General features: G+C 18.5%; 2 protein-coding genes across 2 annotated transcripts; both read right to left on the bottom strand.

Moving 5' to 3' along the window:
• Nucleotides 1-5,993: 5,993 nt before the first annotated feature.
• Nucleotides 5,994-7,026, bottom strand: PmUG01_00021600 (fam-l protein; the record flags this gene model as incomplete). The annotated part of the gene is made up of 2 exons (XM_029006855.1): nucleotides 5,994-6,770; nucleotides 6,898-7,026. 2 exons carry the CDS (start codon nucleotides 7,024-7,026, stop codon nucleotides 5,994-5,996), a joined length of 906 nt encoding a protein of 301 aa, XP_028859285.1.
• Nucleotides 7,027-11,359: 4,333 nt separating this feature from the next.
• Nucleotides 11,360-12,255, bottom strand: PmUG01_00021500 (fam-m protein; the record flags this gene model as incomplete). The annotated part of the gene is made up of 2 exons (XM_029006844.1): nucleotides 11,360-12,037; nucleotides 12,166-12,255. The coding sequence occupies 2 exons, from the start codon at nucleotides 12,253-12,255 to the stop codon at nucleotides 11,360-11,362; spliced, it is 768 nt and encodes a 255-aa protein (XP_028859284.1).
• Between the last annotated feature and the right edge of the window lie 1,110 nt (nucleotides 12,256-13,365).

The following is a 13,365-nucleotide window of genomic DNA, read 5'->3' as shown; positions in this document are numbered from 1 at the left end:
ATTTAGCACTTTTATACAATTGTATATTATTATTTTAAATAGAATATAATAATTTCTATATAATTAAAAAACAAGTATTTTATTTATTATAACTAAAATAAAATTTATTTAATTTATTAATTAATATTATTTTTTTTTTTTTTGGTTAAAATATATGTTATTTTATAATATATAGAGAAATAGTAATATTAAAAAAACATAAGAATGATGCACAATTATATGTAATAAGAAATATTTTTTAGTAATTATGATTAATAAAGGGAAAATTATTATAAACAAATTATATCAAATAATATAATTTACAACGGAAAATAATATAATTAAGAAATAGAAAAAGATAATATATAGTATAACATATTATAAAATTTAGAAAAACTTTTGACGCATTATATATCCTTTTAACACTTTTATGGTCGATATTGTAATGTACATAATTTTTGTTGGCATATAAATAAATATTACTTAAAATATCATATTATATTAAAACTACTATGTGACATACTAAAATAAATTAAATTGGGCTTTTAATGAAATATATCTATAAAAGCAGAACTATTTATATTTCTTCCTGTTTGTTTAATATAATAAACGTAGAAATTATAAAAATGTAATATCAAAAATATATTATGTTTATTATATAATAATAGATGCTAATTTGTATATGTAAACAAGTTAAACATAATTAATTAAAAATAAATATAAAATATCCTTGAATTTACATATGCTACATAATATACATTACCCTTGACCATTATAGAAAAATAACATAATTATTATTTTATTTTGTGTTTTTGTAAATATATGCACTATATAAATTTATATATTTAAATATATATATATTTGTCAAAATACTTGGTTAAAGACATTTATATGATACTTTCATTTGGATAACAATGTGTCAAAATTTACAAATTTATATTGATGTAAAAAAGTATAACACAACTTAATAATTAAAACTTCCTATTATGAAAATTATATAATTATAAAAATTACATGAATATAATAAGCATTTGTTTAGTTATTATTTTCTAAGCTTTCATGCAACTAATTCAGTTGATATTTTTTAGCAGCTTTCGTATTTTGTTTTTTAATTACTTTATGCATGTTATTTTAATTAATTATATTAACGTCCATTTAAATTTAATAATTATGTGCATTCATAAAAATGAAAGAATTATCAATAAATAATTACCTTTTTATTTGAAATAACTAATTAGTTACTTAGTAATTGTATACAACATTAATCAATGGTATTATTAAATAAAAATATTCATTTTATAAATGTACATATATGAGTTCTAATATATATGTATTAATATTAATATTAGTCCCTTAATTCTTATTGACTTTTTGTAGATTTAGTGTAATTTGTAATAATAATTTTTCACAAATATTTCTTTTATATAAATAATTTATGTTTCTTCTAATTAGAAATATTACTAACGATCTAATAATAATGACAAATATGACTTTTTTAATTTCAATATTTTATTTATATATAAATTAATGTAATTTATGTATATTTTTAGTGAAATTATTAATCTCTTATTGTTTCATTCAGCAATAATTTTTATTGTAGAACATACCTCTTCTACAATACTATTACAACTATAAATTCTCTGAGATATGTTCGAGCAAACATATATTTGATAATGTAATCACTGAAATAAGGATAATTCTAATTTATATCTATATGTATTTCATTCTTCTCAAGAGCGTTCTGACATCAATTTATTCTAATTAATTTTTTTGTTTCAAAACATACTTAATCTTTTATTATTACCAATAAATTTATTTATATTAAACTAATGAGATGTTTAAAAAAAAAAAAAAAAAAAACAATAACTATAGTTAAAATTTTTTTTTTTTAGTATCAAATGAATAAATTCATTATATGCATACATGTATAAGTAATTTGCTTGTACAATATTTTTTATTATTAATTATGTGTGCATCCTTATATACGTATTTATATGTGATGCATATTATAAGCCCGTGTATCCACTCGTAAGACCACCCTATGCATTTGTGTATACGTAAATTGTTTACATAGAACTCTAACAAACTAATAATTTGTACCTTTCCTATTTTTACTTTTTTATTCGTTCTTTCTGAATGCTTGTAACAATTATGCTAATTAAAAACCTTTATTAGAATCTTTAATAAAAGTAATCATATGTAAATTTACAAATGTGACGTAATGTATAATGGAACTATTGTTAAACGAATTATCTATACAACTAATTAATTTAATCAACAAGTTTAGTTTGCCTTAATATCTATATACTTTATTCTTTCTTTTGTTAACTACATTAAGAGAAATATACTTTTTAATGAATATCATACAGTGGTGATATTACTTTGTCATATATTAGAGTTCTATCATTCGTCTCATTCTATCTTATATTCATGAACACTTACATGGGTCCATGTACATCAGGAGAGCATAAGGGGTAATGTGAAAAAAAACACCTAAATAAATTTCCAACATACAAATATTTATATGTACATATATATGTATATGCATACGTTTACAACTTAAAAATGTAAACAAGCTAAAACATCCAAAGAAAGACAGTACAAAAAAAAATATACATATTCATAAGTGCTATATGTATAAATAAGCATTCAATCATGAATAATGCAATCTTATGCACCCACACAATTATGCACACAATTGTATACACAAACCATTTCATTTATTTATGTACACAATATTACCTTTCGATGAATAATGTAATATTAGTTATATTTTTTTTTAAAAGTTTAAGTACACATTAGAGTCTCTATAAATATATTTTACAGATGGAGTCAACATATAAAGAATGTATGTATATATAGGAAAAACAATGTCACAAAAAGAAATTCCTCAAAAAATATCATAAGGCTAAATATATAAAACGTGCAATATAAAATGCATTTTATTTTTTCTATTTTAATTTTTTCATGTGCACTTTGTGGAAGAGAAAGTGATTAAATGTATTTTTGTAATTATGCGGAAGAATAATTCAAAGTACTCTACTACGTATAAAAGTATATTTGCATTTATGTAAGATAGGAATGTACATATAATGAAATATGTAAAATAATATATCAAATTATGGGATGTGTGTATGGACATACACATATACATATGTAAGCACATATATATGTAATCGCTATAGCACAATGTTATATAAATACAAATTCTTGAAAAACAAATTTTTCAATACTTATATCCCCAAATTCCAAGTACATATTTAGAAGCTTGTTTTCTCAGTCTTTATCCTTTTCATGCAAACAAAGGAAAGAAAAATAAATTAGAAAAACCTTGTATACAACTGCACTTCCTTTTTTTTCTGTCTCCTTTTCATTAAACATTTATGTGTGTATTCATCTTCGTTTTTAGAAAAATCTTATTGTAAATTCTATCTTAACATATAAAAAGGAAGAAACAAAAAGTGATATAAAAATTAGCAATTATATATTCATATATTGTTTCGTAATTAATTCCATTTTATATGATTTTACTTTTATTTATTTCTCTTATATTCGTTCTCTCGGAAACACCTTTGCATATCCCTGTTATATATGGTTTCTCTTCTTCTGCAGTCTTACCTTTTTCTAAGTTACTTTCTCGAAGAATAAGTGATCTTCATAGACATATATGTAAACTAAAAAAAAAATTGTATTATTCATTTCCATCATATTGTTAATGTTTACAATTACACAATATTAATTCACGCAATCCCCATTTATTATTTTTATTAAAATTTATATATACACACTCCATTAATATTTGTGACTACAATAAAATGAAGCACACTACGTGTAGAAAATAAAAAAAAATAAACAATTAAAATTACATATATCACAACAGTTATTATATCAGTTATATATTTTATTAACATTTCAGTGACTTTGTCACAATATGGGAAAGTAAGTTCTACCTTTTCTTAAATTTACAAATCTTTACACTAGGTAACTCTATTAAAATTAATAATATTTTGTTTTTTAATTTTAACTTTTCAAATATTAAATACAAACAAATTTTAAACTAAAAAAGCGGGTAACTGGGAGAAGTACAAAACTGAGATAAAAACGGGGAATAAAGAATATACAGAACATTTTACTAATATATGTGCATATGTAATTTATATTTGATATACAAATGCACATATAAATATTTGAGAATTATTTATAAATATTTAAAAACTGAAATATATATATATACATATATAGATTATCGAAATACAATTATTTTACATGCATATATATACAGAAAAAAATATTTCAATAACATATAGAAATACTAGATATTGTAAAAAGAAAAATACAAATAAATATTTTATATTAAAATTATTATTAAGAATCCCTTGAATATCATCACTCAAAATTGTTAATATATATACACTTCAAATTTACTATCACTTCAGTATATTTTTTCAAAGAAAAACTTATGCACATGCTATATCAATAACTGAATAAATCTTTTTAATTTCTGTAAATATTATAACTAGAACACATATTAACATTACATTATAATTTTTATTAGAAATATAAGAAAGTAAATTTAATATATTAAATTAGCTATGCAAATTACAAGTAAAACCTTGTTATTCTAAAATAATATACATTCCACTTCATTAAATATAATATGAAAAACGCATGGTTATTTTTAAATAGAACTAATTAAAACTTCTGTAATTAAAAAAACTATGTTATATGCCATGAAATTATCTAAAGATGAAATAAAAATTTTTTTTAATTATATTTTATTTTTAAAAAGAGACTTATAAATATAAATGAAGTGTTAATTGTCAACAAAAATTATGTATTTTTAAATACATCCCTAAAAGAAGAATAACCCATTACTTAATATATTTGTATTCATCAGACATAGGTAATACATATGAAAAATTATCTATACATTATTATATGATTGCAAAAAAAAAAAATTTTTTTTTTCTATATAATTAGTGACAACATAGCTTTTTACATATATATATTTATTTATATAAAATTTTACAATTATTAAAAAAAAAACAGAATTTATAAATTCTATCTATTAATATATTTATATATTTAATTTATTTAGATAATATTTTAATAATGTAAAAAATAAAAAACGTATAACTTTTATTTATTTATAAATATTTAACATAATATTTACTTAATTCGTTTTAACAAAATTTAATTAACACCAAATTTAAATTTAACAATGAATGATACTAAATCTTCATTTTAATTGTAAAGTTACACAATCTATTAGCTCGTTAACAAATATAAATAATCGACATTTAATAAGGATATTTTTTTTAACTATATATTTATATCATCAAATTTATGTCATGTAACAAGTACTAAAATTGCATTAAAATGGTTTTTACAATAATTATGTCATATGACATATTTTTCATAAAATATATTTTAAATAATGAATATTACATTTTATATTTAGTAATAAAAATGTATATATACATATCAACACAACAAAATTTGTTCACAATCATTCGTTTAAAAAAAAAAAAATACACATTTTTTTCTAATTTAAAATTTAAAATAAAGATTCTTAATAACATAAAAAATTAATCATTTTTAACTATAATAGCTTATAAATCAGAAAGCAACACGTTTTATATGATATGTAAATTATTACAAGAATTCAATAAAATTATATGAACTGTTCTATTAATATTAATTTTAATCCACATATATATTATTTTTATAAAAATCTATATAAATAAATTATTTATATATATAAATTTTAACAAATACATTTTATTAATCTAAAAAAATTCTCTCTAATACGAATTCAAAAATAATAAAAATTTCAAATAAACAAATAAACAAAGAAGTTATTTTAGTCATGTACAAATGAAACCACACATATGTATTTTCATAAAATTTAAGCAATTTCTTGTATTTTTATTAGGAAATCACTAAATATATTACAAATAATATTTATTATTAAAGACTTGTTTTCAAAAGAAGCATATTGCTTACTACTTATTTTACCTTTTCCTAAACTTAATTTTTTCATATTTTTTAACACTTTTATGATAATAAATAATCCGTGATATAATTGTGACACCCATTATAATAAAAGGTATGAAATATATTATATAACCAAATAAACCAAATGCTCCATAGACCTTGTCTTTAAGTTCTCCACCTTCTAATTTTTTAACAGTAAAAAACGGTTTTATTGTTTTCGCCCAATTCTCATTTAAAATAGTATTTAATTTTGTGTTTAACGAATTCCATAAACAATCAGTATTAATTGTGTGTAGTAACATGCGCAAACAATTTATAATACCACAACCTACAAATAAATCTAATAAAAGTGATGTTAATAATAACGAAAACAATAATAATGGTAGACAGAGCCGTAATCCGTATTTTTTAAACATTATTTTTTTGTAGAGCTTATCACTAATAGTCTTATTATTTTTAAGAAAATTCTCGTAATCAAGTTCTTTGAATATTTTTTTTTCCATATTAGAATATTTTTTGGTTTCAAATATACAAGATTTATTTTTCATAGCATTTTTATTAACAGCCTCATTTTTTGATGAACATCTACTTAATAAATTTTTTTGTTCTGTTTTCTCATTTTCATTATAAGATATATCTTTTCTTTTATGAACTTCATTATCTGATGTATCTACTTTTAACCCTGTAATAATTAAATTATTATCCTGTTTATGTTTTGCTAGTAATCGATAATATATCGTATCTATTTTTCTGCGAAATTGGTATTTCTCATTCGTACGTCCGCTAAACATCCCCTAAAAACACAGAATAAATATTTATTATATAAACAAATAATAAATATCACAGCAAAAAACAGCGTAAATGAAAATAAAACACAAAAAATATAAATAATAAAAATATGCTTAAATAATATCATCATACGATATCATTGTTAAGAAGGCATATCCACGTTAAAAGAATGAACGCAAAATTTTGAATAAATAAGATTGACTTAAAGTTTTGTTTCATGATATACATTTTTTGAATTATATTATATACTGTTACTAACATATTTACAATAATATGGTATACTTCCTTTTATAAATGATGCCACTTTCGTTTTTCTAATTTTTAAAAAATATATTTTCGTAAAAATATAATAAAGCACGTATAACTCGAATGTATTTTAAAACAAACACAAAAAATAAGAAATCTAAAGACATATTAAAAGAATTATTATCTTTATTATATTTTCAAATAAGTAATTTAAAAAAAAAAAAAAAAATTTAATTTAATCAAGAATATTTAAACTATATAGTTTAATTATATAATATAATACAGTAATTAAATTGCTTTTTTGCTAAACATTTATATAATAAAATAAAATATATATATTTTTTTTTTATTATATTTAAACATTGAGTTTATGTAGTATATGGAATATATAGTATTTAGAAGTGTATTCTATATAGTAATCTAGTATTCTATATGTTAAAAGAATTAAAATTATTCTAACGATATTTTTATATTAATAATTCTAATTTAATGAACATTAGGTTTATTAAAAACAACTTACTATGGATAAAAAATATCAATCCTTTTAAGAATATAATAATATTTATGATAAACAAAAAAAGCAATATGCTATTCAATTCTTTATGACATATTAAATATAAGAATGTTATTTCATAAAGGACCACATTTCAATTTAAATATCGAATTTATAACGCACAACGAAAATCTATTAAAAAATCCATTTTTCATAGTTAAATAAATTATAATTTTATATATAATAATTTTTGAAAGTTATTATTTTTTATTAAGTATATTTTATATGTCAACTTGTAAAGGAAATGTTTTCAAATTCTTCTATATAATTTTTTCTTTATTTTTTTTTAATTAAATATATATATTTAGAAAAAGTATTCATATAATATAATAAGAACAAAAGTGCAAAAACTGTGATTCTAGAATTAAACGAATTTTTATCAAAATAATCTTGGTTAATTACATTATTTGTTTATATTTCCTTTAATAAAATTGTATCTCCTTTTTAACATTTTAATATTTCATAGATATTTATGTAATTTATAAAAAATATAATTCAATTAATAGTTACCACAGTAGGATAATAATATAGCAAATGCACTTATCTATTCCGTTATTATTATAACATTATAATTCCCAGTATTTATAATTAGCAACATACAATAAATCAATAAAATACAACTGTATGTTAGCAATTATCCATAAACTGAATACTATTCCTTAATATACAGCCATAATTTTTGTTACCTATAATATGTTAACTTAATTTTCATTGTTATTAGATATTTTATATAAAAAATTTCTAAATATGTATATGGCTTTATAATAGTTATAAAATAAATTATTAAATATAAAAAAAAAAAAAAATTATAAATTGCACAGAAAATAACCAATTATATCAAAAAGTTTATTATAAACATACCAAATAATATAATCAAAAAAAAAAAAACAAAAATAAATTCTTAGAGCTATATATATTATGATTATTTTTTTTATATATAATGACTGCTATTTACAAAAAAATGTATCCGTTAGTAAACATATTTATTAACATGGATTATTACTTTTTTTAATTATTATTTTTTTTTTAAATATATTTCTATATCCATATATATATATCTATCCCCTTATTTTTTTTTTCATTTGTTCCTCAATAAGACGATATTCTTATACATTTAGATTTCTTTAAAAACTTATTCATTAGCTATTATTAGTATAACTCTAAATTCCTTTTTTCATTTTTTTAATTCTTTTTATATACTCTCCTAATTACATAAAAATTCATTATCATAAAAAGTTAAACGTTAAAAAAATATAATATACCAACTATTAAATAGTGCTTATTTACATAAAAATTAATAAATTTTGTTTTATGCTTAAAATACGTTGAATAATTTATATATGAATTATGTGTTATACTTTTTAATTAGTGTAAAAAACATCCAGAATATTAAAATATATGAAGAATAATAATGTATAAAAACTAAATATATATGTACTAATTGAATCTCTTTATATATACTCGTATGTATGACGTTTATTTGGATAAATGCATCATGGTATATTTTATTTTTGTTTTTAATGATGAAATGAATATTATTATAACAGTGTAAAAAAAAAGTTTTCTTTTAATTAAATAATTATAAGTATAATTAATATGCTTTCAAATGACTGTAATAAGGTTTCTACTTCGAGGGACACTTTATATAAAATAATAAATGAACAATGACATTATATAAAAAATAGAATTTTTTAATATATGTTTTTTTACCCATGTATTAATATTGTAAATATTTTATGAAAATATTTATCATTTAAAATTTTCTAATTACATATTCAAAAAGACAAGCATAAAACTCTAAGAAATAATATATATTTTAATTTTCATATAAACGCTAGGAATAACATAATTTGTATCTAATGAAATATTAATGTATATTTTATTTAGAACAATTAAAATAGTATAATGTAATTTATTTATGATGAGTTATATTTTCTTTTTTATATATCCCGAAATATATGTTAATCCTTAAACTTGTGAATTTTACATATCTGAATCTATATATAAGTAGAATTTTCTTCAATGTACATAAAAAATAAAAACTTATGCTAGATAAAATGTCGTAAAAATATCTTTTTTAGCCTAATTATATTTATACTTAATGTACCAGAAGTTAAGTAAGCTATTCTGAGCCTTGTACAACTATATCCTGATAAAGGAACAAAATGCGAATAACAAAACTTCAGAATTAATTTCAAAACTTACAAATAATTCCAAAAAAATGAGATAGGAATTATAAAAAATATATAAAATAAAATATATATAAGTAAAATAAAAGATAAATGGAACACATAATATCGTAAAATTAATTATTAAAAACAGAAGCAAGAACTATACACATTTATAGTTTACTAAAATCACTGTATTTACTTAAACAAAAAGCTCCAATAATCACGCTAAAAAAAGGGGAAAATGAATTGACATAAAATATAAAAAAATAATTTAATTTTTATAAAGTCACAAAATATGAGTTTGGTATTTTGTGCGAGGATTTACTAATACTTTTCATAATTACAAATAAGGTTTTTATAGTTATAAAATTATTTCAACACTGTAATTGAGGATGTGTCATGTTCAATATACCCATTTTTGTTAAAAATAAAAATTTTGTTTTATGCAAGAAAAAAGTACTCCCATTTTTTTATGCATTCACAATATTTTGACTCAATGGCTATAAATTTTTTTCTAGATATATTGAATGACATTCATGAGTAACTCAGAATTTGTTCCAATTACTAAAGTAAAAATATTTTAAATTATACTATAGAAATATTATACTATAGATAAGTAAATAATATTAAAAAAAAAAAAAAATAGAAAAAAAAGAATTTCAACAAATTATCTATTAATATATGAATAAATTTTATTCATTAATCTTATTCGTCTGATGATAAAAAAAGTAATTAAAAAATATATACCATATTTATATAGTAATTTCCAATATAATATATATTCAATTAGTTTATACAAGCCTGAATTAATTGTATTATGAAGAAAAATAATAAAATTATAAATTGTTTAAATTATTTATATTTATTTAATTATTTAGTATTCTCAGTTTAATAAGCACTTGTAAATAATTCATAATGAAAAAAATATGTTCTTTTATTATATATTTATAGTTTAACATTTACATCATGCAAAAAAAATTAAAGGACTCATAAAAAATATTTACAATCAATATTCTGTATATTTCTCTTAAAACCTATTCCACATAATAAATATTAAGTTTTTATTTTAGTAAACATATACATACGCACATAAATGTATCCAAATTCATTGAATTCCTTTCATAGAATAGAAAACAAGACACGTTTATTTTTAGTTTAAGATAAATCATACATTTTCCTAAAAACATAAATAAATAATAATTTTATACTAGAAAACGTAAAATAAAAATAATACTGTTTATTACAAATATAAATTATAATATTCCTAAAAAACTGTTTAAATTCTACTATTATTTATAAAATATATAGTAACAATATTTATATTTATATTTATAGAAATGTATTTAAATACAAAAATATATATATTATGCCATAATATTAAAATAAGTTACAGAACTAATTCAAAATAAAAACTTGAAAATGTTAAAAAATTCGAATTCAAAAAAAATTAAGAACATAATATAATAATGTACTTTATCAAAGAGGCCAGGTTTATACAAGCTCACTTATGATACTATAGCAATTAAATACATATTTTATATATATATCAATAATAATGTTACATTTACAATATTATATTAAACAATATTTTACATATATACATATGTATACCTTATTATTCATTTTACTCGGTCATTAACTTAATTTTTTTATATTTTTCATTATTTCTTAAGATCTTATACATAGTTACTATAAAAATTATTGATAATATAATTATAAGCAAACTATATAATATTATATAGAAATAATGTTGTACATATTCTGGTATATTTCCTAGATAATAATAAAAATAATATCCAAATGGATCTTCTTTAATCGCATCCCATTTAACATCCAAAAATGAAATTCCAGATGATAAGGGTACACCTATTCCAAACAATAAAAAAATAACAAATATTGCAACTCCATATCTGTATTTTCTAAATTTTATTTTTTTTAAAGTTATATCACGAATTCTTCTTTTTTTTTCAAGAAAATCATCATAATCTTTTTTTTTTATCCATTTTTTTTCAAAATGAAAATGTTTTCCATCAAACATTCCATTATTATAATCTATAAATTCTGTGTAGTATTGTGCCTTATTTAATAAACTTCTATTAGACTGTTTGTTCTTTCCCTTTACCCATTTATTATTATTATATATATTTTTTTCTTCGTGCTCCCATTTATTTTGTATATTATCTTTTAAACCTACATCGTTGTAATTCTTACACTGTTTATATTTTGCCAGTAATCTATAATTTTTTTTATCTATTTTGCTACGATTATTATAGTTCTTATCTAAATATTTGATAAACGTACTCTAAAAAAAAGAACATAAATATATATTATTTAATATATGATATAAAGTAATTCTGAAAAGCAGTAGTAATAAAAATAGCACGTAAAAATTATGAAAAGTGAAAATATATCTATATAATATTATCATACAGCTTCATTATTAAAATGACTTATCCAAGATAAAAAAAAAATAAAACCAGAAATTTTAAAAAATAGGAGAAACATAATTTTTTGTTTCATCATATAGAAATATAATTTTGTAATATGCTCAGTAAGAAAAATATGAACAATAATATAATATTTGTTTTATGTTAAAGATACCATAATTATTCATTTAATTTGTTTTTTATTTTTTTCTAAATACATAGTAAAGTTTATATAACTATAATATTTTTCGCTATATATACAAAGTAGCATTAAAACTACATTATATAATTATTATTTTAATGGTATTTTTATAAATGTTACATTAATTAGTATAATATAATTTGCATTCATTTATATATATTAGAAATATATAAATTACTATTTAATATTGCAAAGTAATAAAATAATTTTTTTATTATATATTTTTAAAATACAAAAAAATTATATGATTTCTTATTATTAAGATAAATTTGGTATTTACACAATATAGAATATAGAGAAGATAGATAATTCTTTCTTTTATAGAAAAAGTGAATGATTATCTATTTTAATAATTTTTTTCAATTAATTATACTAATTTTATAAGCATAATATTTTTGGAAAAATGGTTATGCATAAAACATATTAATAATTTTAATAATAGTAAAAATAAATAAAGAAAACTGCATTACTTACAAATTTTATTATATAAAATTTATTCCACATTCATTAGTTAATACATAAACGTATTTAAAATTTTATTGTCCATATTATAATTTAAAAATAAAATATGTATAATGTAGAAACTTAAAAAAAAATATATTTCAAAGATAAATAGTCACTGTTCCTTTATTTTTATAATATAATTTTTCAATTTAAAAATTTTTAATTATACGTAATTTATACTAAATAACTAGTTAAGCTTCTTTATTTTTAAGGAAATAATTTTTTTTTATTTAAATATACATATATATATATATATATATTCTTTTAGTAATATAAAAAGAAGAAAAAAAAAAAAAAGAATTTTAACATATGCAACAATAATTAATAAAAATTAACAATTTATTTCCGTTCTTTATTATCATAAGTTATAAAAACAATTTATAGTATGTTTATTTTTAAATATTTTTTATAATACATATTTAAGTAATTTTGCAAAAATGAAATAAAAACACACATAGACACAACAATAGGTTAAAAAATGTTTTTAACTTTTCATTT

Source organism: Plasmodium malariae, assembly GCF_900090045.1.
Source record: "Plasmodium malariae genome assembly, contig: PmUG01_00_8, whole genome shotgun sequence".
Lineage (NCBI taxonomy): Eukaryota > Apicomplexa > Aconoidasida > Haemosporida > Plasmodiidae > Plasmodium > Plasmodium malariae.
The sequence above is the reverse complement of the archived record's forward strand: the minus strand, read 5'-3'. Positions and strand labels throughout refer to the sequence as shown.